This window comes from Prionailurus viverrinus, chromosome A2 (assembly GCF_022837055.1).
Source record: "Prionailurus viverrinus isolate Anna chromosome A2, UM_Priviv_1.0, whole genome shotgun sequence".
Classification (NCBI taxonomy): Eukaryota; Metazoa; Chordata; class Mammalia; order Carnivora; family Felidae; genus Prionailurus; species Prionailurus viverrinus.
Genome location: NC_062562.1, coordinates 61034925 through 61056238, shown reverse-complemented (window position 1 = coordinate 61056238; position 21314 = coordinate 61034925). Strand labels below are relative to the sequence as shown.

At 49.8% G+C, this 21314-nt stretch overlaps 1 protein-coding gene across 8 annotated transcripts in view; it reads left to right on the top strand.

Annotated features, from left to right (window-relative positions):
* The window catches only part of NUDCD3 (NudC domain containing 3), a 62985-nt gene that overhangs the window by 11853 nt on the left and 29818 nt on the right, over window positions 1-21314 (top strand). The window contains exons 1-2 of one of the 8 annotated variants that reach the window (XM_047834960.1): window positions 13814-13861; window positions 14234-14316. The exons of 6 other annotated variants lie outside the window; for them this stretch is intronic. In XM_047834960.1, coding sequence (XP_047690916.1) covers window positions 13829-13861; window positions 14234-14316 — 116 coding nt within the window. In that variant the 5' untranslated portion in view covers window positions 13814-13828. Of the gene's footprint in view, window positions 1-13813; window positions 13862-13945; window positions 14317-21314 lie in introns of those variants that run through there. One more of the 8 variants, XM_047834932.1, reaches the window with a different exon arrangement.

Genomic DNA, 21314 nt, shown 5'->3' with positions numbered 1-21314 from the left:
CTCACGTGCCCTCCACAGGGTATGAGTTCTCCAAATCCAGAGAGTCTGATTCAGGTTGTTGGTTACAAGTACTTTTTTTCTTTCTAGAAGCTGCAGTTTTGTCTTTGTTTTGCAGTTAATTTATAGCTTACAGGCTTCATCTTTAGAAGAGGTTGGCCTGTACATCTTAGAACGGTGACTTGTACTGAGTGCGTTGGGTACTGAAACTGTGTGGGAAAAGTGACCTTGCATCCTGGCCTGTGGGGTGGAGGCCAGGGGGAGCGCATCTGTGTGTTGGGGGGAGGCATGTGGAAACCCGGGGAGCTCGTCCCCCTGGAAGTCTGCTGATTTTTACAGATAGAGGGATTGGGATGTAAGTGCCGAAGATTTGCTTAAAACCTTGTGGTTAGAAGGCAGGGCCGGTGTCAGTGGGACTCGAAGCCTTAAGTATTTGGTGCTCTCCAAGGCCTGAACTTGGATGTGTTTGCTTTGCTGTGTTAAGAAAAAAGTAGCTGGGGCACTTGGGTGGCTCAGTCAGTTGAGCGCCAGACTTCGGTTCAGGTCATGATCTCACAGCTTGTGAGTTCAAGCCCTGTGTCAGGCTCTGTGCTGACAGCTCAGAGCCTGGAGCCTGCTTCGGATTCTGTGTCTCTCTCTCTGCTCCTCCCCTGCCTGTGCTCTGTCTCTCTCTCTCTCTCAAAAATAAATAAAAAAAAAAAAAAAGAAAAAAGAAAAAAAAGCAGCTATTACCAGATCTGAGAAATACTTTTCAGAAGTAAAACAACCAGCTTGTAGTTAAACATATTTCTAGAACATTAAAAAATGTAATGTTTTATGCTAGCTGCTTTTTTTTTTTTTCATTGAAAAGGAAATATATGCACCTTGCCAAAAACGCATCAGGTAGAATTTAAACACGGAGGAGAGCAGACAGCGTGTCATAAGGAACCCACACACACTTGTTGCCGGCCACCAGCCTCGGCACCTGACACGGCCCCCTGTGGAGTCATTTTAAAACAAATTCTAGGGGCGCCTGGGTGGCGCAGTTGGTTAAGCGTCCTACTTCAGCCAGGTCACGATCTCGCGGTCCGTGAGTTCGAGCCCCGCGTCAGGCTCTGGGCTGATGGCTCAGAGCCTGGAGCCTGTTTCCGATTCTGTGTCTCCCTCTCTCTCTGCCCCACCCTCGTTCATGCTCTGTCTCTCTCTGTCCCAAAAATAAATAAACGTTGAAAAAAAAAATTAAAAAAAACAAATTCTGGGGCACCTGGGTATCTCAGTCCCTTATGTGTCCAATTCTTTTGATCTCAGCTCAGGTTGTGATCTTGCAGTCGGGGGATTGAGCTCCGCATTGGGCTCTGTGCTGAGCTTGGAGCCTGCTCAGGATTCTCTCTCTCTCCTCCCTTGCCCCTCCCCTGCTGGCGTGCGTGCTCTTGCTTACAAAATAAATGAAAACAACAAAAAGCAAATTCCACTTCATCTGTCAATATTTTCTTTTTTTCTTATTTTTTTTTTTTTTTAGAATAGTTTGGTTTTTTTTTTTTTTAATTTTTTTTTTTTTTTTACCATTTTATTTATTTTTGAGACAGGGAGAGACAGAGCATGAACAGGGGAGGGTCAGAGAGAGGGAGACACAGAATCTGAAACAGGCTCCAGGCTCTGAGCTGTCAGCACAGAGCCCGACGCGGGGCTCGAACTCACAGACCGCGAGATCATGACCTGAGCTGAAGTCGGCCGCTTAACTGACTGAGCCACCCAGGCGCCCCTGTCAATATTTTCAACTAGTATTTAAATTTCCAGCTTTCTTCTCTGCCCTACTTTACTAATAAAGATTTGTTTAAATCTGTAAATAAGGCTCCAGCCACATACCATTTGTAGCTGACCTACTTATTTTATTTTCTCACAGTTGATTTGTTAAAAAAAAAGAATCAGGGTACTCAGCTGGCTCAGTTGGTGGAGAACTTAGCTCTTGATCTCAGGGTCATGGGTTCAAGCCCCATGTTGGGCATAGAGTGCACCTAAAAATAGCAAACAGGTTGTTGGTATGTTGTTTCCCGCTGATTGTTATAGGGTGAAGTAAATTGGCAGTTACGTTTTGGGTGAACATTTTGGAAAGTTACAAGAGTGTGTAGTGGAAATGAGTTCTCCCTAATAGGAACCATTGTCCATACTTTTTTTTTTTAACGTTTATTTATTTTTGAGACAGAGAGAGACAGAGCATGAACAGGGGAGAGGCAGAGAGAGAGGGAGACACAGAATCTGAAACAGGCTCGAGGCTCTGGGCTGTCAGCACAGAGCCCGACGCGGGGCTCAAACCCACGGACCGTGAGATCATGACCTGAGCTGAAGTCGGATGCTTAACCGACTGAGCCACCCAGGCACCCCATTTTTTTTTTCATACTTTCTTTTGTGAAATGTGCATGTTTTCTACAACTTTTACTTTTTACGTTTACATGTATACATATGTCTGTGTTGTGTCCCTCATCACATATGCTGTGCTGCGTGTGGACTTTCTGTTTCACCTGCAAGTGTGCTGGGGTGTCCCTGCTGCCAGGCACTCTTCTCGCTTGGGGGCTCTGTTGTGTCCTCACGGCCCCCACGTCACGCAGGTAAGGACCCGCCTGAGCTGGGGCTGCGTTGGAGATCAGCAGAACCTGGGTTTGCCTTTGGCGGGGAGGGCAGTGTTCCACTGCACAGCCCACAGCCCTGCTGTCGCTTAGCCCTCCCCGCTCCCCAGCTTGTCCTTGAAATCACTTGTATTTGGGGCTTTAAAAGCTGATTCCTGGACCCACCCCTACTGATCTGATTGAATTGCCCTTGGTGGGAAAGGTGGGGGGGAAGCATGTGTCGCGATTTTCAGGAGCTTTCCAGGTGACTCTGTTGCCAGGTTTTCTCCTGACTGCCTTCAAGTATTCTACCTGGTGGGTGTAGCGTCACTAACCAGGGCCCCCGTGGGGAGTGTAATTAGGTGGTTTCTGGTCTGCTGCTGTCACTGATGATGCTGCAATGAATACGCTGCGCGTGTTTCTTGGAAAATGTGTATGAATATCTGTTGGATGAATTCCCGGGACAGGAGTTACTGGGTCAGAGGGTGCAGTGTGTGTAACTGTGACGGGTATTGCCGTATTGGCCCCAGAGAGAGTACCAGTTTTCCCACTGCCAGGCTCTCGGTGGCACCTGACCCACCCTGGACGCCCACTGAGGCCCTGGCCCGCCGCTTGGCCACTCTTGCTTTGTTGCGTTGTTTTATCTGACATATGTTGGGTTCTGATTGGCTTTGTGTATGTCGCTGTGTTTTTTTTCCTTTTCTGTTCTGTTTACTCACAGGTATTAAACGCTTTGTTTTATTTGTTTGCCAGGACTAGGCTATTTTGTTTACCAGCACTTTATTATAACACGTTTTCGCACGTGGTGGACTTAGTGGTTTATCTCCCTGTCCCCTGCCCACCGACCCCCCAGCTTTTCTGGAAAAATTTTCCATGTAAAATTCTGTTGAAATCTTCATTGAAATACAATTAAATTTATGTTTTACATTAGAGGTAATTGACATTTTTACATTATTGAGTCTTTTTGTTTGAGAACAGGCTATGTCTTCATTACTCGTCCTGTTTTATGTTCCCCTGTAGAACGTCAGTGTAGTAAGACTTTGTCTTCTCTGGCTGACGTCATTGTAAAAATACAGCATATGACACAGGGAACATGCGAAGTATGTGTTAACTGACTGTTACCACCGAGGCTTCCAGGCAGTGGTAGGCTGTTACTAGGCAAGGTTTTAGAGAGGCAGAAGTCAGAGGTGGATTTTCCACTGCAGGGAGCAGTTGGCGCCCTTAACCTCTGCATGGTTCAGGAATACAGAATAGTTAGTATCTATTTCTTAATAACAATTGTATTTAGTAATAAGTTATATACATTTTTAACATTTAGAATTTTAAATGCTCCTGCATTTTTTCTCGCCCTTGAAATTTGCCCAGCGCACCTGGAAGGATGGGGCTGATGGTTGCTGAGGGAAGAGCAAAAGAGGGGCTGGTCCTGGGGGCCTCGGGTTGGGCCAGGGCTGCCTTGGGTCTGAGGGGCTGAAAGCCGTGTAGGGGCAGCCTGGCCTGGTATAGCGATTCAGCAGTTCCACATATCATCAGTGCTCATCATGACCAGTGCCCTCCTTAGTCTCCATCAGCAGTTTCCCCTCTGCCCCATTGACTTCCCCTCTGGTGGCCAGCAGTATGTTCTCTGTAGTTAAGAGTCTGTTTCTCAGTTTGTCTCTCTCTCTGTTTCTTTTGCTTGTTTCATTTCTTAAATTCCACATATGAGTTAAATCATGGTATTCGTTTTTCCCTGACTTATTTTGCTTCGCATTATATTCTCTAGATCCATCCCTGTTGTTGCAAGTGGTTAAGATTTCATTCTTTTTTATGGCCGAATAATATTCCATCATGTATATATATCTCATCTTTATCCGTTCATCCATCGATAGATACTTGGCTTATTCACATAATTTGGCTATTGTAAATATGCTGCAGGAAACATAGGAGTGCATATATCTTTTCAAATTAGTGTTTTCATAGTCTTTGGGTAAATTCCCAGTAGTGGAATTACCGGTTCACATTTCTATTTTTAATTTGTTGAGGAACCTCTATACTCTCTTCCAGAGTGGCCGCACCAGTTTGCCTTCCCACCAACAGTGCTCGAGGGTGCCTTTTCCTGCACATCCTCACCGTGTTTTTTTGTCTTTTTGATACTAGCCATTATGACAGGTGTGACATGGGATCTCATCATGGTTTTGATTTGTATTTCCTTGATGATGAGTGATGTTGAGCATCTTTTCATGTGTCTGTTGGCCATCTGGAGGTCATCTTTGGGGAAATATCTGTTCATGTCTTCTGCCTAGTTTTAATTAGATTGTTTGATTTTGAGGTGTTGGTTTGTATAAGTTCTTTATATATCTTGGACACTAATCCTTTATCTGAGATGTTATTTGCAAATATCTCTTCCCATTTTATATGTTTTGTTTTAGATTTAATTGATTCCTTTGCTGTGCAGAAACTTTTAATTTTGATGAAGTCCCAATAGTTCATTTTTGCTTTTATTTCCCATGGCTCAGGGGACATATCTAAAAAAATGTTGCTATGGCTGATGTTGGAGAAATTACTACCTGTGCTCTTCTCTGGGATTTTTTTTTTTTTAAGTTTATTTATTTATTTTGAGACACAGAAAGAAAATGTGAGCAGGAAAGGGGCAGAGAGAGAATCCCAAGCAGGCTCCACACTGATAGCAGAGAGCTCAATGCAGGCCTTGAACTCAGAAACTGTGGGATCATGACCTGAGCTGAAATGGAGTCAGATGCTTAAGCAACTGAGCCACCTACGCTCCCCCCTCCTTCAGACTTTTGATGGTTTCTATCTCACATTTAGATCTTCCATCGTTTTGAATTTATTTTTGTGTATGGTGTAAGAAAGTGGTCCTGGTTCATTCTTCGGCATGGTGCTGTGCAGTTCTCCCAGCACCATTTGTTGAAGAGACTTTTTCCAATTATATATAGTTTACCACTTTGTTGAAGATTAATTGACTGTATAATTGTGGATTTATTTCTGGTTTTCTGTTTTGTTCCACTGCTCTGTGTGTCTGTTTTTGTGCCACTACCACACTGTCCTGACTACGGCTTTGTAATATAATTTGGAAGTCTGGAATTGTGTTGCCTCCAGTTTTGTTTTTCTTTTTCAGGATTGCTTTGGCTCTTTGGGGTCTTTTGTGGTTCCACACAAGTTTTAGGATTGTTTTGTTCTAGCTCTGTGAAAAACACTGTTGATATTTTGATGGGGATCGCATTAAACGTGTAGATTGCTTTGGGTAGTATGGACATTTTAACAGTGTTTGTTCTTCTAATCCAGGAGCATGGAATGTCTTTCCGTGTGTTAGTATTGTCTTCAGTTTCTTCCATCAGTGTTTCATGGTTTTCAGAGTACAGGTCTTTCACCTCTTTGGTTAGGTTTATTCCTAGATATTTTATTATTTTCAGCGCAATTGTAAATGGGATTGTTTCCTTAATTTTTCTTTCTGCTGCTTCATTATTAGTGTATAGAAATGCAACCGATTTTTGTACGTTGATTCTGTATTCTGAGATTTTACTGGATGTGTCAGTTCTAGTGGTTTTTTTGGTCGAGTCTTGCGGGTTTTCTATATAGAGTACCATATCACCTACAAAAAGAAGTTTGACTTCTCCTTGCTGCATTGGATGTCTTTTATTTCTTTGTGTTGTCAGATTGCTGAGGCTAGGACTTCCAGTACTATGTTGAATAGAAGTGGTGACCATGGACATCCCTGTCATGTTCCTGAACTTAGGGGAAAAGCTCTCAGTTTTTCCCTACTGAGTATGATATTCTCTGAGGGTTTTTCCTACGATGGCCTTTATCATGTTGAGTTATGTTCCCTCTAAATCTACTTTGTTGAGGGTTTTTATCAATGAACGGATGTTGTACTTGGTCAAAGGCTTTTTCTGCATTCATTGAAATAATAATATGGTTTTTGTCCTTGCTCTTAGGATGTGATTTGTGAACAGTGAACCACCCTTGAATCCTGGGAATAAATCCCATGTGATGGTGGCGAATGATTTTTTTTTAATGTACTGTTGGATTTCATCTGCTAGTATTTTATTGGGAATTTTTGCATCTGTCTTTGTCAGTGATAACGGTCTGTAGCGCTCTTTTTTAGTGGGGTCTCCTCTGGTTTTGGAATCAGGGTACTGCTGTTGGCTCTGTGGGTCTTGTCCACTCTGTGTCCTGTCGCCTGGAGCATACCTGGCACATAGTTGGCACTCATACCAGTTGAGTGAATGAATGATTCCGGTTTAAAGTCACGTTAGAACATGATAAACGCTTGAGCTTGAGCACATCTGATGGATGCCATGACCTAGTAACGCTCTGCTTCCCTCGAGTTTTCAGAGTAATGGTGCTTGCCTTACGCCTGCTCTCTTTCTCCTGTCGTCTTTTATGGCAACTCTGTGTTCTTCAGCCCCCCTGCTGGGCCCGGAAGCCTCTGTGGCATTTCCTGGAGAGCCTCCCTGGTGGCATGAGCCGCAGCAGGCCAGCGCCCTGGACGGTGCGCCAGGGGGCCCGTCTGCACAGGCCTCAGGCTTGTGAGCCTTCCCTCGGGAGCAGGAGCGATCTGGCCTGCACGCGTCCTCCTGGAAGTGGCGTCTTCTCGGAAGCCCACAGTGGGTGGCAGGCAGAGTTGGAGCGTCCAGGGGGTGCTGACAGAGGGTGTGTGGTGGCCTGGTCGCGCCCCTTGCCGCGAGGACCCACGGAGGAGGCCCTGTCGGATGGCCGTGCTGTGAGCCAGGCCTGGAGGCCTGGGTCTGGGGCGGCGGAGCAAGGCCAGCGGGTGCTCTCCTGCTGCTTGTTTCAAGGTCTCTGAAAACACTTTGTATTTTTAGATTATTCAGATTTGCTGAGAAACCTGTTACAAAGATCTTACAGAGAGTTCCCACATCCCCAGATGCCAGTGTCTTCTGTGAGTGGGGGCTGCCCAGGGCTCATCTGAAGGCCGCCTTCCCACATTGCCCCTGGTCCCCGCCCGGCTGCCACCCTGGTCCCCACTCCCCTGGCGCCCGGAGCAGCTACTGCTGAGGTCCCAGACTGGCTTGTGCAGGTGCCCATAGGGCTGTCCTGTGGAACAGCTTCTCCCCCCTCCCTGCTCTCTCAGCTGCCCATGTGCTTGTGTGGACGCGTCTTCACTGGTGTCCGCCTCTGGTTCTTTTGCTCAGGGTGCCCCATCCTGTGGACTTGTCCTGTTGACACGTTTTCACAGTTTCTGAGCATGTGTCCGTGTTGTCACGCCATGTGGTGTGCAGATCCTCCTGCACGGTTCCAGAACCGGGAGCTGGAGCCAGGCCTGTTCATGCCCGTTACCTGGTCTGGATTTTGTCACCCGCTGAAACCGTCCTCAGCTTTTCACTTCCCGATCACAGCCCATGTTCCCTTTTGTAAATTGTATGGTGTGGGCTGGAGGAAAATGCATTCACATGCCAGTCCCATGTTGCTCAGCCGCTGGCCTCTGGGCCACTGTTTCCCTGCATGCACTGGGGGGAAGCCGTTGGCTTCCTGGCTCACCCGAGGGGTGTGTAAGGCAGTGCTCGGGCGTGGGAACCTGGCTGGGCCCGCCGCTCTCTCTCAGTGGTGCTTGTGCACTGAGCGTGTGGGTCCCTTCGTCTCTCTTCAGGAGCGCCAGCCCAGGGGGTCTGCTGACCGGAGGCGGTGGAGATGGGTGGCGTGTCATGGTCCCTGATTGTATGAGTGGTGCTGTTTTCCTTGGGCGGCACCGTCGTGTTGCAGGGTGGGAAGGAGCTGCTTCCCTGCAGGGGTGTGGTGTGGCTGACAGTGGGCGGAACCTGGGGGGGGGTCAGCGAGGGGCTGCAGGGGTGTGGTGTGGCTGACAGCAGGTGCAGCCTGGGGGTTGGCGAGGGAACGTTGGAAGGAAGGCAGCCAGTGCCCTCAGGTGTCCACGGCAGTGGCCCCAAGTCCCCATGTGCTTGCATAGCATCTTCAAGGGGGGGGGTGTCATGCTCCCTTCCTGGCACCTGTAGGGTGGGGGACAGGGGACAGGTCTGGGTTGCTCCCCCAACTGGTCCCAGTGCCCTGCCCGGGCCATCCCTCTGTCCACACCCCCCCTCCCCCCCCCCCAGCGTCCCTGTGCAGTCAGACTTCCTGAGAGCTTTGTCTGCTCCAGCGCTCTGCAGTAAGTGGGCGGTGGGACTAGCTGTGACCTAGAAACACTTGAGCGTTTTCCAGGAGGTCCCCGGGAAGCAGAACACGGGAGGAGGATGTCATTTCTGATGCTTGTGCCCTCTCCCAGGAGAGCAGACTTCGGGTCCTCGTTTCCTCTTGTGGCTGTGACCCAGTGCCTGCGCCCCGGCACGGTGGGTACTGCACAGGGTGGGCGTGGCAATGATGGACTTCCTGACCTGCTCCCGGGTGACTGCCCACCCTGCGCCCTAAACAGGAGGACCCCCAAGGGAAACAGGTCCCAGGCTCTCGGAACAACAAAAGCAGCAGAGCCTGCGTCAGAGTTCAGGAAGAAAGGGAGCAGTCACCCCCCACGAGGGCCCACAGATGTGGTGTGGTCCCCTCTCTGGCGGGTCAGCACGGCCCTCTCTGGTGACAGGGTCCTCTGTGGGATGACAGGGCCATGGGGAAGGGCTCCGCCGAGCGTGGTCCTGGGACGAGACTCTGTGGGCCTGGCAGCCCGTCCCGGCTGCGGGCCTGTCTGTGCCGGCATCGTGTCCCCGCTCTGGATCTCTGCTTGAGCGCCTGGGGTTTTGCTGCTGTAGCCCTTATTTAGATCTGTTTCCATGGTAGCTCTCCAGCCTTGGAGCTTCCTTTTTCCTGAAACGTAGGTTTTTGTTGGCAATTTGGAAATGCTGCCTGCAGATACTTGAAGGGGCCGTGGTGGTGGAAGAGGGGGTGCAGTGGGGCTCTGTCTGCTTCACTGGGACCCCTGCCTCTGTCTCTCCATGGAGAGGCCTTTTGGGAGATGCGTGAGGGCACAGGATGCCGATGCCTCCCCTGCTCGCCACGGGTTCTGCATTCTGGACCAGCTTTGGGCTCCACGCCTGAGTGAGCAGGTGTGGTTCTTATACCCCTGCCCACACGGAGCCTCCCCCCGTGCCATCTGCATCCCTGCTGCCCACGGTACGTCTTGCACGAGCATCCCCATCGACCTCGATGCTGCGTGTCCTCCAGGGTGGGTGCCCAGTGCACTCTGCTGGGCTGTGCTCCACGACCTGGCCTTCTTCTGGAATTCTGGCAGGGTGGGGACTATACAGATGACCACAAGGTCTCCAGAAGTGACCCATACTCATTGGGGGAAACTTGGAGATATGTATTTAAACAAGACAAAAGGATTAAAAGCGCCTCTGACACTGGTAATGACCATTATGTGTTCTCTGGTTGCTGGGGTCGTGCCCGGCTGGGCCCCCACTGAATGTCGGCCCCTCTGTCCTGCAGACACTCAAGAGTTAAAGCTTTCTGGTGTAGACGTGAGTTATCTGTCTGCACCCTTACCCCAGGGGTCCTGGGATAGAGTGATGCGTTCCCACATCAGCTGGACCACGGGGTCTTTTCTTTCCCATTTAGCCTGCTGTCCTCTTGAGGGGCACTTGTCTGGAGAAGCCTAAAGTAGATTTCGTCTAGAAAGTAGATTTCTTAGCAATTTGTCATGATCTTTCCTTGACACAGGTGATGAAGCCCCTCCTGTGCAACTGTAGATGCAGTTGTGGTCACGGTGCTCCCACCCGTGAAGGTGTGGACTTAAGAGAGCATGGTGGTTCTAAGACGGCCGTGGATGCTTTTGAGTCTGTGTCCCTCCCCGGTGTCACTTGGCGCATGTGATCTGCCTGCTGCGGTGTCCTGGGCGTCACTGCTCCCTGTGGGATCCCGTGCCCTCTCCTTTCCGGGAAGCCGGCTCTTCTCAGGGTTCAGGGAACCATGGCCATGCGTTCCAGGTTCCCGGGAGTGCTGTGAATGCTGTCTCCTTTCTGTGGCGGTGCTGTCTCGTGTCTCTGGGGTGACCTGGGGTGGGGGGGGGGGATCTGTGCCGGCTGTGGTTCTGTGTCAGCGGAGCCCCTGACACCAGGCATCTGTCCTCCCAGCTGGGCCTCATGCCCCCTGCTCCGGAGCTGGGCTTGGAGCCTTTCCCCCACTGTCACCTGCTCGTTCCCTTGAGTGTATAAACTGGCTGCCCCATACACACGTGTGCACACGTGCAAACATGTCTGTGAACCCGGCAGGCCCTCACGTCTTAGGTTTCCTGCCTGCTCCGCTCCTCACACTCTGCCTTCTTTGCACACCCTCTCCACTCTCTGAACTCAGGCCTTCCTGGGCAGTGTCCCCTGCTGTCCCTCCTCTGTTGGGCAGTCTCTGTGGGGACTTCCCTGGACCTGCCTTGTGTAGTGGGGGCTCCTTCCTCTCCTCCAAGGCAGCCCCTCCCGTGCCCTTTCTCTCGTTCCATTGTCCTCTTGCACATGGGCTGTGCACATTCTTGTGCGTGAGTGTCACTTAAGCTTGAGGCGTGAGGCCTGCAGCCCAGGGTCCAGGCCATGTTCTCAGGTTGTCAGGCACCGAGAGTATCACCCTGCCTGGCCTGTGCTGGCTCTTTCCTCCCTAGAGGAGGGGGACCCTGACGCTGCCTCTGCGCATCCACTTGGCAGGGTCCCTGCGGCAGCCCTTCCCTAAGTGAGCCGTGTGTCCGCTCTCCGCCACACTCTGCGTCGTGGGGACTGTCCTCAGTGTCTTGCAGCTGTGACAATGGGGTTGAGCCCCGTGTCTGTCGGGTGTCTCCTGACTAACTGTGAGCTACCTGGGAGGGGTCCAGGGAGACAGGCCCCCTGAGCCAGCCTGCTGTGCCACACGCATCTGCGGGTGTGGTTGTGAAGTCCCGGCCGATGGCATTTGTACAGGCCAAGCACTGCCACAGATGACTACCTGGAACAAGGTGTTCCTCAATGAGAAATGACTGGAAGCTTCCCCAGGCCCCCCATTTTCCCCACTGCCCCCCAGGTGCTACATTTGTGCATCCTGTTCTGGTAGATGGGCCCCCCAGCCCCGTGTGGACGGCTGTGCACACGCGTGTGTGGCAGTCTGTCCCCACCAGGGGACCACGCTGCCAGGGAAGCGTGCTACACTGTCCAAGTTGTACTGGCCCGAGAGGGGCGCGTGAGGTTCGAGTGTTCTCTCGCGCATGAGGTGTTGTGTTTCTGTGCATCGAAGGGCCCTGGTATCTCTTTCTGAGAGTGCTCCTTATGTCTTCCATCCATTTTCTGTGGGACCTTCTTATCTTGTACTTCGGTTTTTAAGAGCGCTCCGTACATACTGGGGAAATTCGATCTTCATCTGTGATGTATTTTTCTCCAGTTTGTCTGTTTTTATTTAAAATTTTGGGGCGCCTGGGTGGCTCAGTCGGTTGAGCGTCCGACTTCGCTCAGGTCACGATCTCATGGTCCGTGAGTTCGAGCCCCGCATCAGGCTCTGTGCCGACAGCTCAGAGCCTGGAGCCTGCTTCGGATTCTGTGTCTCCCTCTCTCTCTGGCCCTCCCCCCATTCATGCTCTGTCTCTCTCTGTCTCAAAAATAAATAAATGTTAAAAAAAAAAAACTTAAAAAAAATTTTTTTTTAAATGTTTTTATTTATTTTTGAGACAGAGCATGAGCAGGGGAGAGGCAGAGAAAGAGAGGGAGACACAGAATCTGAAGCAGGCCTCAGGCTCCGAGCTGTCAGTACAGAGCCCGACACGGGGCTCGAACTCATGGAGTGTGAGATCATGACCTGAGCTGAAGTCGGACGCTCAACCGACTGAGCCACCCAGGCGCCCCTATTTAAAAATTTTAAACTATTCATTTATTCATTTATTTATTTTTGAGAGAGAGAGAGACAGAGCATGAGAGAGAGAGAGAGACATGAGCATGTGAGGAGCAGAGAGAGCAGGAGACACAATCTGAAGCAGGTTCCAGGCTCCGAGTTGTCAGCACAGAGTCCGACACAGGGCTCGAACTCACAAACTGTGAGATCGTGACCTGAGCCGAAGTCAGACACTTAACTGAGCCACCCAGGTGCCCCTAATTTGTCTGTTTTTATTTGTCTGATACTGCTTGTGATAGTTTTTTCTCCAAGCAAAGGTGTTTAACATTTAAAATGCTATAAAATTCATCCTACCTTTATTTTCTTTTGTGTCTGGGTTTTGAGTTAGAAAGGTTTCCCTACACTGAGGTTATGAAGGATTTCACCCATTTTTCCATTTTGTGCTTTATTTTATGATTCTGTGAAAGTGACCTGGTGTGGTGTCACTTTTCTGTTCATGCCTGCAGTCCGTGTGCTCTGTGTGTGTGTGTGTGTGTGTGCCTGTGATCTGCTGTGTGTGCTGTTTGTGTGTGTACGTGCTGTGTATGTGTGTCTGTGTGTGCACGTGCACTGTGTGTGTGCTGTGTGTGCTGTGTGTGTGTGTGTGTGTGTGCGTGCTGTGTGTGTGCTGTGTTTTGTGTGTCTCTGTGTCTGTGTGCTGTGTATCTGTGCGTGTCTGTGTGCTGTGTGGTTCTCTGTGTGTGTGCTGTGTGCATATCTGTGCGTGTCTGTGTGCTGTGTGTGTCTCTTTGTATGTGCATCTGTGTGTGTGTGCTGTGTGTGTGCTGTGTTTTGTGTGTCTCTGTGTATGTGTGTCTGTGTGCTGTGTGCGTGTGTGTGTGAGCCCCATGTTGCTGTTGGCCTGGCACACTTGTTAGGAATCGTGTGGACCTCCCTGAGGCTGGCCGGGCCACCGCGCTCCCCTGTCCATCTGGGTCGGGCTGTGTGCCCACGGACCAGCCCTTGTACCAGTGCACATCTCTGCTGCATGAGTGGAGGGTCCTGCCGGCTGGTCCAAGGTCTTCAGCCCAGAGGCCGTGAAGCAGTGTGAATGGTACCTGTCCTTCCCTGAGCCGCTGCATCTTCTGAGCCCTGCGGACACTGCTCCTGTGCGCTCGGAGGGCCGGCTGGCGGGTGGCTCTGTCCGCAGGGAAGAGCTGGTGGTGTAGACCCCACGGCAGCGTCCTTCCTTAGGTCCTGTTTTGCCGTGGACACCTGTGTGTTTATCTCCAGGGGTGGTTCTCCTGCAGGTGGCTTAGTGTCTGTTTAGGATGTGAACACAAGGTTTCCTTGTAAACTACCCTCTTAGGACTGCCCGCCCAGTGCTCCTTTTTTTATAAGGAATAGTTTGCAGCACTGCCCTTCCCACCTTGAGGTGGGGCCCCTGCGCAGTCACCAGAGCAGTGCTACACCTGTGTGAGTTTCTGGAGGGTGGGAGACTTTTCGCAGAGCCCAGAATTGAACACATTTGCATGCAGATGTGTGCCTGCAAAAGTCACACTGTGGTGAGCTGCGTGAGAAATGTTAGGGTTTCTGTCTACGCTGAGATTATCTGTACACAGGCTTCTGCCTACTGGTGTCTGGGGTGTGCGTGGGGGGTGTGGGGCGGAGGACAGCGCCCGGGGCCCTGGAATCGCCTGCTCCCTTCAGGCCCCCGGCGCTTGGCAGCGCCAGTCGGCTGGGACGCGTGTGGGGAGCAACCTGCTTCAGGGTCCTGTGCTCCATGGGGAGTGAAGGCGGTAGGTCCACTGGTGAATTCCTACTTAGAAATGTCCCCCGAGACACAGCGTGCAGGCACTTCCGTAGCGGGCATGCTGAGGGTGCTGAGGACGCAGTCCAGAGCCTGGATGGTAAGCTTTTCGTGCGAAATTTCACAGCAGTTCACGGAATGTGGTGTTTGTAAGCAGAATGGGTCTGGCTGTTTGATGAAGTCACTTTATACGTCCTCAAGGAGGCAGAGGTAAGACATGTGTCTCTGTGTCTCCCTCTCCCCTGTGTGTCCATGCGTGTCCATGCAGACCTGTGGCTCAGGGCTGTGGGAGAACTCTGCCTTTGCCCCCACGCTGCTCGTATTCTTGGTCCACGGTGCCGAGTACCTCCCTGGGACACCACCTGCTTGGCAGTTGGGTCTGAGCACCAGGCTGTTGCTGTGGAAGCCCCATCGTCACCTGCTCATCGCACCGCTGGGCAGCTTCCTCGTGGCCCCCAGCAACTGCCACATCCCTCTGTCTGGGCTTGGTTCCCGGGCTTCCCTGTGTCCTTCCGTTCCGGGCACTGGGGGCAGGGGGGTAGCGGGAGATGTAGGAAGGGCTCACCTCGAGGTGGCACAGACAGACAGCCTCAGTCTGGACCGCGGGCCATCCAACACTCTTCCTTCCCACTTCCTTCCACTGAAGGTGGGCTGGGGAGGCCCTGGGGAGCCACGTGGGGTGGGTGGGTGGGGGTCCAGAAGGAGCAGGTGCAGCCAAGGGAAAGAGTGACGGCGCACTTCACACGGGCTCGGAGGAGACCGCGCTCTTCCAACAGAGCAAACGGGAGGCCCTCCCCGTGGGCTTCATGGGAGGTGTGGTGGCCATGCCTGAGCAGCAGTGACCTTCCCCGGAGCGTGCTGTGCTCTGTGTGGTGTCGCGAGCTGTGGTTCTCTTGTACCCAGGCCTTTTCCCCCCAAAGTTGGAGCGTCGGCTCTGTCTCGCCTTTATTTTCTCAGTACACTTCTAGTCTCTTCTCCTGTGTCCTTGGTGCGGGACAGGAGTCACCAGGGCACAGTGCTCAGAAGTGTTTTCTTCTGATGGCAGGCTTTTGTCTTGGCCAGTGTGGCTTAGGTGGTAGTGGTATCACTCGCACTGCCAGTTCTTGAAAAGGGCCTGTGGTCGTGGTCTGCTCTCTGCAGACGGGCTGTGGGCGGGCCGGGGGGGTGGGGGTGGACAGCACATGGCTTGAGACGGCACCCATGCACGTGTGGTGGCTCCTTACACTTTGTCCTGCGTCCGTTGGAAGAGAGCTGACATGTCCTGCACAGTGACTTGCCCTCAATGTTTGCTTCTGTTCATTACTCCAGGGCCTGGAATCTGGCTGCTGCCCTTTGGGCCAGTTTTACAAATAAAACTTAGCGTGTCTTATGCACCACTTTCCTTTTTCTGGTTGGTCCACTGCATCCTGGGGAGGATTTTCCCAAACAGTGTCTTGTCTTGGGTGATTTCCTTTGTGCTACAATGTAGCAATTTCTGCCTCCCTTCACGTTGTGGCGTGGATGTACCCTTCTGTCATCTACAGAAGGACTCCAGACTGTTCTCTAATATTGTTTGATTCCTTTAAAATTAACACCACTGTGACCAACTTCTGTTTTATAACCTTGAAAAACAGTTGGTATCCCAGTGAAACTGCGTGTTAACCTGAAGACTGTCACTGGCTTAGTCTTATTAACTCTGCTACTGAAAGCTGGTGTATCGTTGCATTGTTTGTGGCTCCCATTTCCCTCCTTTCCCCTTATATTCATACTGACAGTTGCCATGCAGAATTAGGTACAGATTTCATGTGTCCTGAGTTCAGTTAATACCCAGATATTTATTGTTTGTGCTGAGTTTAGGAATGGTATCTTTCCCACTATGTGTTACAGCTTGTTAGGAAAGTGGTTAATTATAAAAGTAATAAAAGCAGGTTTTAGAAAATTTGGAAAACAGAAAATTTCTCTGGTTTCATCACTATTAGTATCTTGTTAGATGTCCAATTAAAAAATTATATTTGCTATATATTAAAAATTATAAAATAATTTATATATAAAATCAAAAAAAAATTTTAACGTTTGTTTATTTTTGAGAGAGAGAGAGTGAGTGGGTAGGGGCAGAGAGAGAGGGAGACACATAATCTGGAACAGGCTTCAGGCTCCGAGCTGTCAGCACAGAGCCCAACGTGAGGCTTGAAGCCACAAACTGTGAGATCATGACCTGAGCTGAAGTTGGATGCTTAACCAATGAGCCACCCAGGTGCCCTAGATCATTTTAATATTAAAAACTACTTGGCTGTTGTAACAGGAGAGTTGTGAGTACGTATGCATAAAAATAAATTCTCCTAATTCTGTAGCTAATGTTACACACCACAGAGAATATCCTCACACAGGTTTTAGAAATGGGGACATAATCATCCACATACTGTAAAAGTACTTACTGTCGGGTACAGTTCAGTGTTTAGTGTATCTGTAAGGCTGCCCAGCCATCACACGGCCTCATTCCAGCCATCGTTCTTACCCCAAAAAGAACTCCCCTCCCCATTTCCTCCCTAACCTCCCGTCCCTAGGCAACCGCCAGCTTACTTTCTGTCTCCATAGTTTTGTCAGTTCTGGCATTTTGTGTACTTGGAATCAAGCAGTCTGTGGCCTTGGTGTCTGGCTTCTTTCACTCAACATAGTGTTTTCCAGGTTCATCCGTATTTGTAGCAAGTATCAGGGCCTCATTCCTTGTGTTGGTCAAAACCTCATTGTACGGATGGACCACACTTTGTTTACTAGGTCATCAGTTAACGGACACTTGGGTTGTCTGTTATGAATAGTGGTGCTGTGAATATCTGTGTACATGTTTCTGTGTGGACGCACGCTTTTGTTTCTCTTCAGCATATACCTGGGGGTGGATTGCAGAATCATACAGTAGCTCTGCGTTTGACCTTTTGAGGAACCATCAGAGTTTTCCACAGCCGCTCCAGCCTTGCATACCAGTACCGTGAGGGGGTTCCCATTTCTCTGCAGCCTTGCCGATGCTTGTGATTATCTGTCTTTTTTGTCTTGATGGTTTAGATTTGCATTTTCCAGTGACTAAAAATGTTGCACATGTTTTGCATGTGCTTATTGACTGCATATCATCTTTGGAGAAATGCCTATTCAGGCCATTCACTCATTTTTAATTGGGTTATCATTTTACTGTTAGATGGAAGAGTTCTTTATATATACCGGACACTAGGCCCTTCTCAGATAAATGATTTGTCAGTATTTTCTCCCATTCTGTGGGTTCCCATTTCTCTTTCTTGACAATGATCTTTGATGCACAGAAGTTTTTAATTTTGATGAGGTCTGATTTATCTAGTTTTTCTTCAGTTGCATATGCTTGTGGTATTGTATTTATTTATTTATTTATTAAAAAAATTTTTTTTTCAACATTTATTTATTTTTGGGACAGAGAGAGACAGAGCATGAACGGGGGAGGGGCAGAGAGAGAGGGAGACACAGAATCGGAAACAGGCTCCAGGCTCCGAGCCATCAGCCCAGAGCCTGACGCGGGGCTCGAACTCACGGACCGCGAGATCGTGACCTGGCTGAAGTCGGACACTTAACCGACTGCGCCACCCAGGCGCCCCTGTGGTATTGTATTTAAGAAACCATTGCCTATCCCAAGATCACAGTGATTTACTTTTGTATTTTCTTCTAAGAGTTTTATAATTTTAGCTCTTGCAATCTCTGACCCTTCTGAGTTCGTTTCTGTGTGTCTGAGGTTGTGGTTCAACCTCAGTGTTTTGCATGTGGGTATCCACTTGTCCCAGCATCACAAACGGACTTGGTTTCCCTGTTGAGAAGCAGTTGGCCGTGAACTTGAGAGTGCGTGTTTGGGTCTTCAGTTCTATTCTGTTGCCTCTCCATCATGTCTGTCCTCATGCGGGTACCACGCTGTCGTGGCTGTCGAGGCTTGCTGTAAGCTTTGAGGTTAGGAAGTGTGAGTCTTGCTGTTGGTTTTCCTTTTTTAGGATTGTTTTGGCTATTCTGCCCTTGCATTTCCATATAGATTTTAGGGTCAGCTTGTCAGTTTCTGCACAGAAGCCTGTTGGGGGGTATTGACAGGTACTCATTTATGCACTGGCTGTAGATGAGTTCGGGGAGTTACCGCTTACCAGTATTTAAATTTTCTAGTCCATGAACTTATGAGGCGTTTCTGTTTTAGTTCAGTTTATCTTCAGTTCTTTTCACCATGTTTTGCTGTTTTTGGAGATTAATTTTTTTGTGAGGTGTTTTTGCTGTTAAATTTATTCCTAAGCATTTTATTCTTTTTCTAAATTTTATTTATTTAAGTAATCTCTGTACCTGACTTGGGGCTTGAACTCATGACCTTGAGATTAGGAATTGGACGCTCAACCAACTGAGCCATTCAGGTGCCCCTGGAATTGTTTTATTCTTAGATTGTTCATTGTTACTGTATAGAAATGCAATTAATTTTTACGTATTGGTTTTGTAAGCTGTAATTTTGCTTAACTCATCAACTGTAAGTAGTAGGCTCTTCTAAAAACATTTTTTTTTAATGTTTATTTTTGAGAGAGAGCAAGAGCATGAACAGGGGAGGGGCAGAGAGAGGGAGACACAGAATCTGAAGCAGGCTCCAGGCTCTGAGCTGTCAGCACAGAGCCTGATGTGGGGCTTGAACTCATGAACTGCGGGATCATGACCAGAGCTGAAGTCAGTGCTTAACCGACTGAGCCACCCAGGTGCCTGAAAGTATTTAGTAGGCTTTTAAGGATTTAATGTATTTATGCAAGGCCATATTATCTGCAAATAGAGTTTTACTTTTTCCTTCCAGTCTAAGTGTTTTACTTGTTTATTTTCTTGCCCAGTCACCCTGCCCGGTACCTCCAGCAAAGTACTGGATGGAAGTGGTCACAGCGGCCCCTTGTCTGTTCCCTAGTCGTGGGGACAGTGCCCAAACTCCAGTTAAGTGTGATGGTAGCTGGGGCCCTCGCTTTTCCCACGTCTTATTCAAGAACATCCTCCAGCACCTTCAGCGGAAGCGACCATGACAGGAGGCTGTTGACATCTCACCAACTTACTGATTTCCTGGGATTAAGGGCATCTGGGGATAAGGGACTTTTAGTTTGACAGGTGGGCGGTCTGCCCATCACCCAGTGGGGCTCCAGTGCACAATGAAGGAAGCCTCCTGGGAATCACGCAGGCCGTAGGAGCTTCGCATGTGTGAGGTGACTGTGTCTTTGGGGTATCGGGGTGGTGGTGACCTCCCAGGGACTTGGCTGTCACTTGGACTCTTGCTCCCGGTGGGCTCCGGAGCATGTAGGTGCAGCTCTGGGTCAGACCCCAGGCACCTGTCAGCCTGTGGGGGCATGTCCCGTGTCTCCACTGACACTCCTTAAATTCTTTCTGCTTTTCCTTTCCCCTTTATTTTCTTTTTTTTTTTTTAATTTTTTTTCTTTTTTTTTTTTTTTAAATATTTTTTTTAACGTTTATTTATTTTTGAGACAGAGAGACAAAGCATGAATGGGGGAGGGTCAGAGAGAGGGAGACACAGAATCTGAAACAGGCTCCAGGCTCTGAGCTGTCAGCACAGAGCCCGACGCGGGGCTCAGACTCACGGACCAAGAGATCATGACCTGAGCCGAAGTCGGAAGCTTAACCGACTGAGCCACCCAGGAGCCCCTCCCCTTTATTTTCTTTATCTTCATTTAGTTTTTCTGTTTTTCAGGAACTGTATTGCCAGCTCCAGTGTCCCAGCTGCCTTCTTTTGTATTCTGTCATTTTAGTTTGTTTTTTTTTTTTCTTTTTTAACATTTACTTACTATTGAGAGACTGAGAGAGACAGAGCGTGAGTGGTAGAGGGGCAGAGAGAGAGAGGGAGACACAGAACCTGAAGTGGCTCCAGGCTCTGAGCTGTCCGCACAGAGCCTGATGCGGGGCTTGAACCCACCAACTGTGAGATCATGACCTGAGCCGAAGTTGGAGCTTAACTGACTGAACCACCCAGGTGCCCCTGGTTTTGTTTTGTTTTTTCCCCTGGGAAACTCATGCATGATTCCCTCCACTGTAGCTGCTGGTCCTTGTGTTGGGTTGGCTTTTTCTTTGTGGTCATGCCTCCGTCCCACAGTGTGTGTTTTCTGAGTGGGATTGTAGCTGCTGCTCTCGTTTCACAGCTGCAGGGTCATCTTACGGGCGGGCGGATGCACACAGGAGGACGGAGACACGTGTGGGTGTGTCTGTACCTCCAGTGCCATGTGGAAGAAACCCTGGGTCGTGTGGCTGGGACGGCCGCCTCTTCCTGGACACACTCCTCGCCCCTGCCAGTACTGACCCCACCTTTCCGCTCCTTATGGAGCCTTGGAGCTTCTGTGGTGTAAATTGGTTGCTTTGTAAGTTTGTTTTTCAATTCAGAAAAGAGTTCCTAAAACTTTGTTTTTACTTTGGGATAACAGAGTTTGACCTGAGAATTCCTGACTTAATTTTTAAATTTTAAAGCCTGAGTTAAAACCTTTCCTATTCTTGGATGGATCTTGTTTCTATATTTAGAGGTAGGAAGGTTTCTGCATGAAATTTCTCATGCATCTGTCTTGAGAACACCTGTTGTGTTTGAGATGAGAGCAAATCCAGGCAAATTTAAAACCACGGCTTATTGCAAGAAAATGGACTCTTGGGGCTTTTGCATGAAGGAATCTCCCCTCCGCCAAGCACGCTGTTTGTGAACACGCGTTAGTGCGGAGAAGATGTTCATGTAAGGGAACCCTGTCGTTTATCATTTGTGTTAGAGAACGGTGCTGGCGGCTGTCCTTCCTTCTGAACTGCTGTGAGCAGTGTGTCCTTGTCTGGATGCTTCCACTTGTGTGTGCTCCTTTGTTCACGGACGGGGAAGGGGGTGCCCGGCGTCCGCGTTTCCTAATAGTCCATTCCTGCAGCGGCTCACATTGCTCTTCCTGGGTCATGGTCCCCGTGCAGACAGGGACCGGGTGACACGGCTGCTGGGAGAGGGCGGAGGCAGTGGGATTGGGCCGGCACGTCCCCCCTCTTGATACCAGGTGCTCAGCTCCCTGGGCCTGGTGTGCTGATGTCACCTGTCCGGAGCCCTCCTGTGGTGCTGCTGCTGGTAGCATCTTGGGAAGGGTGGGGGGCTGGCCGAGGGGCACATGGGCTGCGATGTGCAGGTGCAGTGCAGGGCTGGCAGGAAGCGGGTGTGAGGGCCAGGCAGAAGGATGGGGCCACATGCGTTG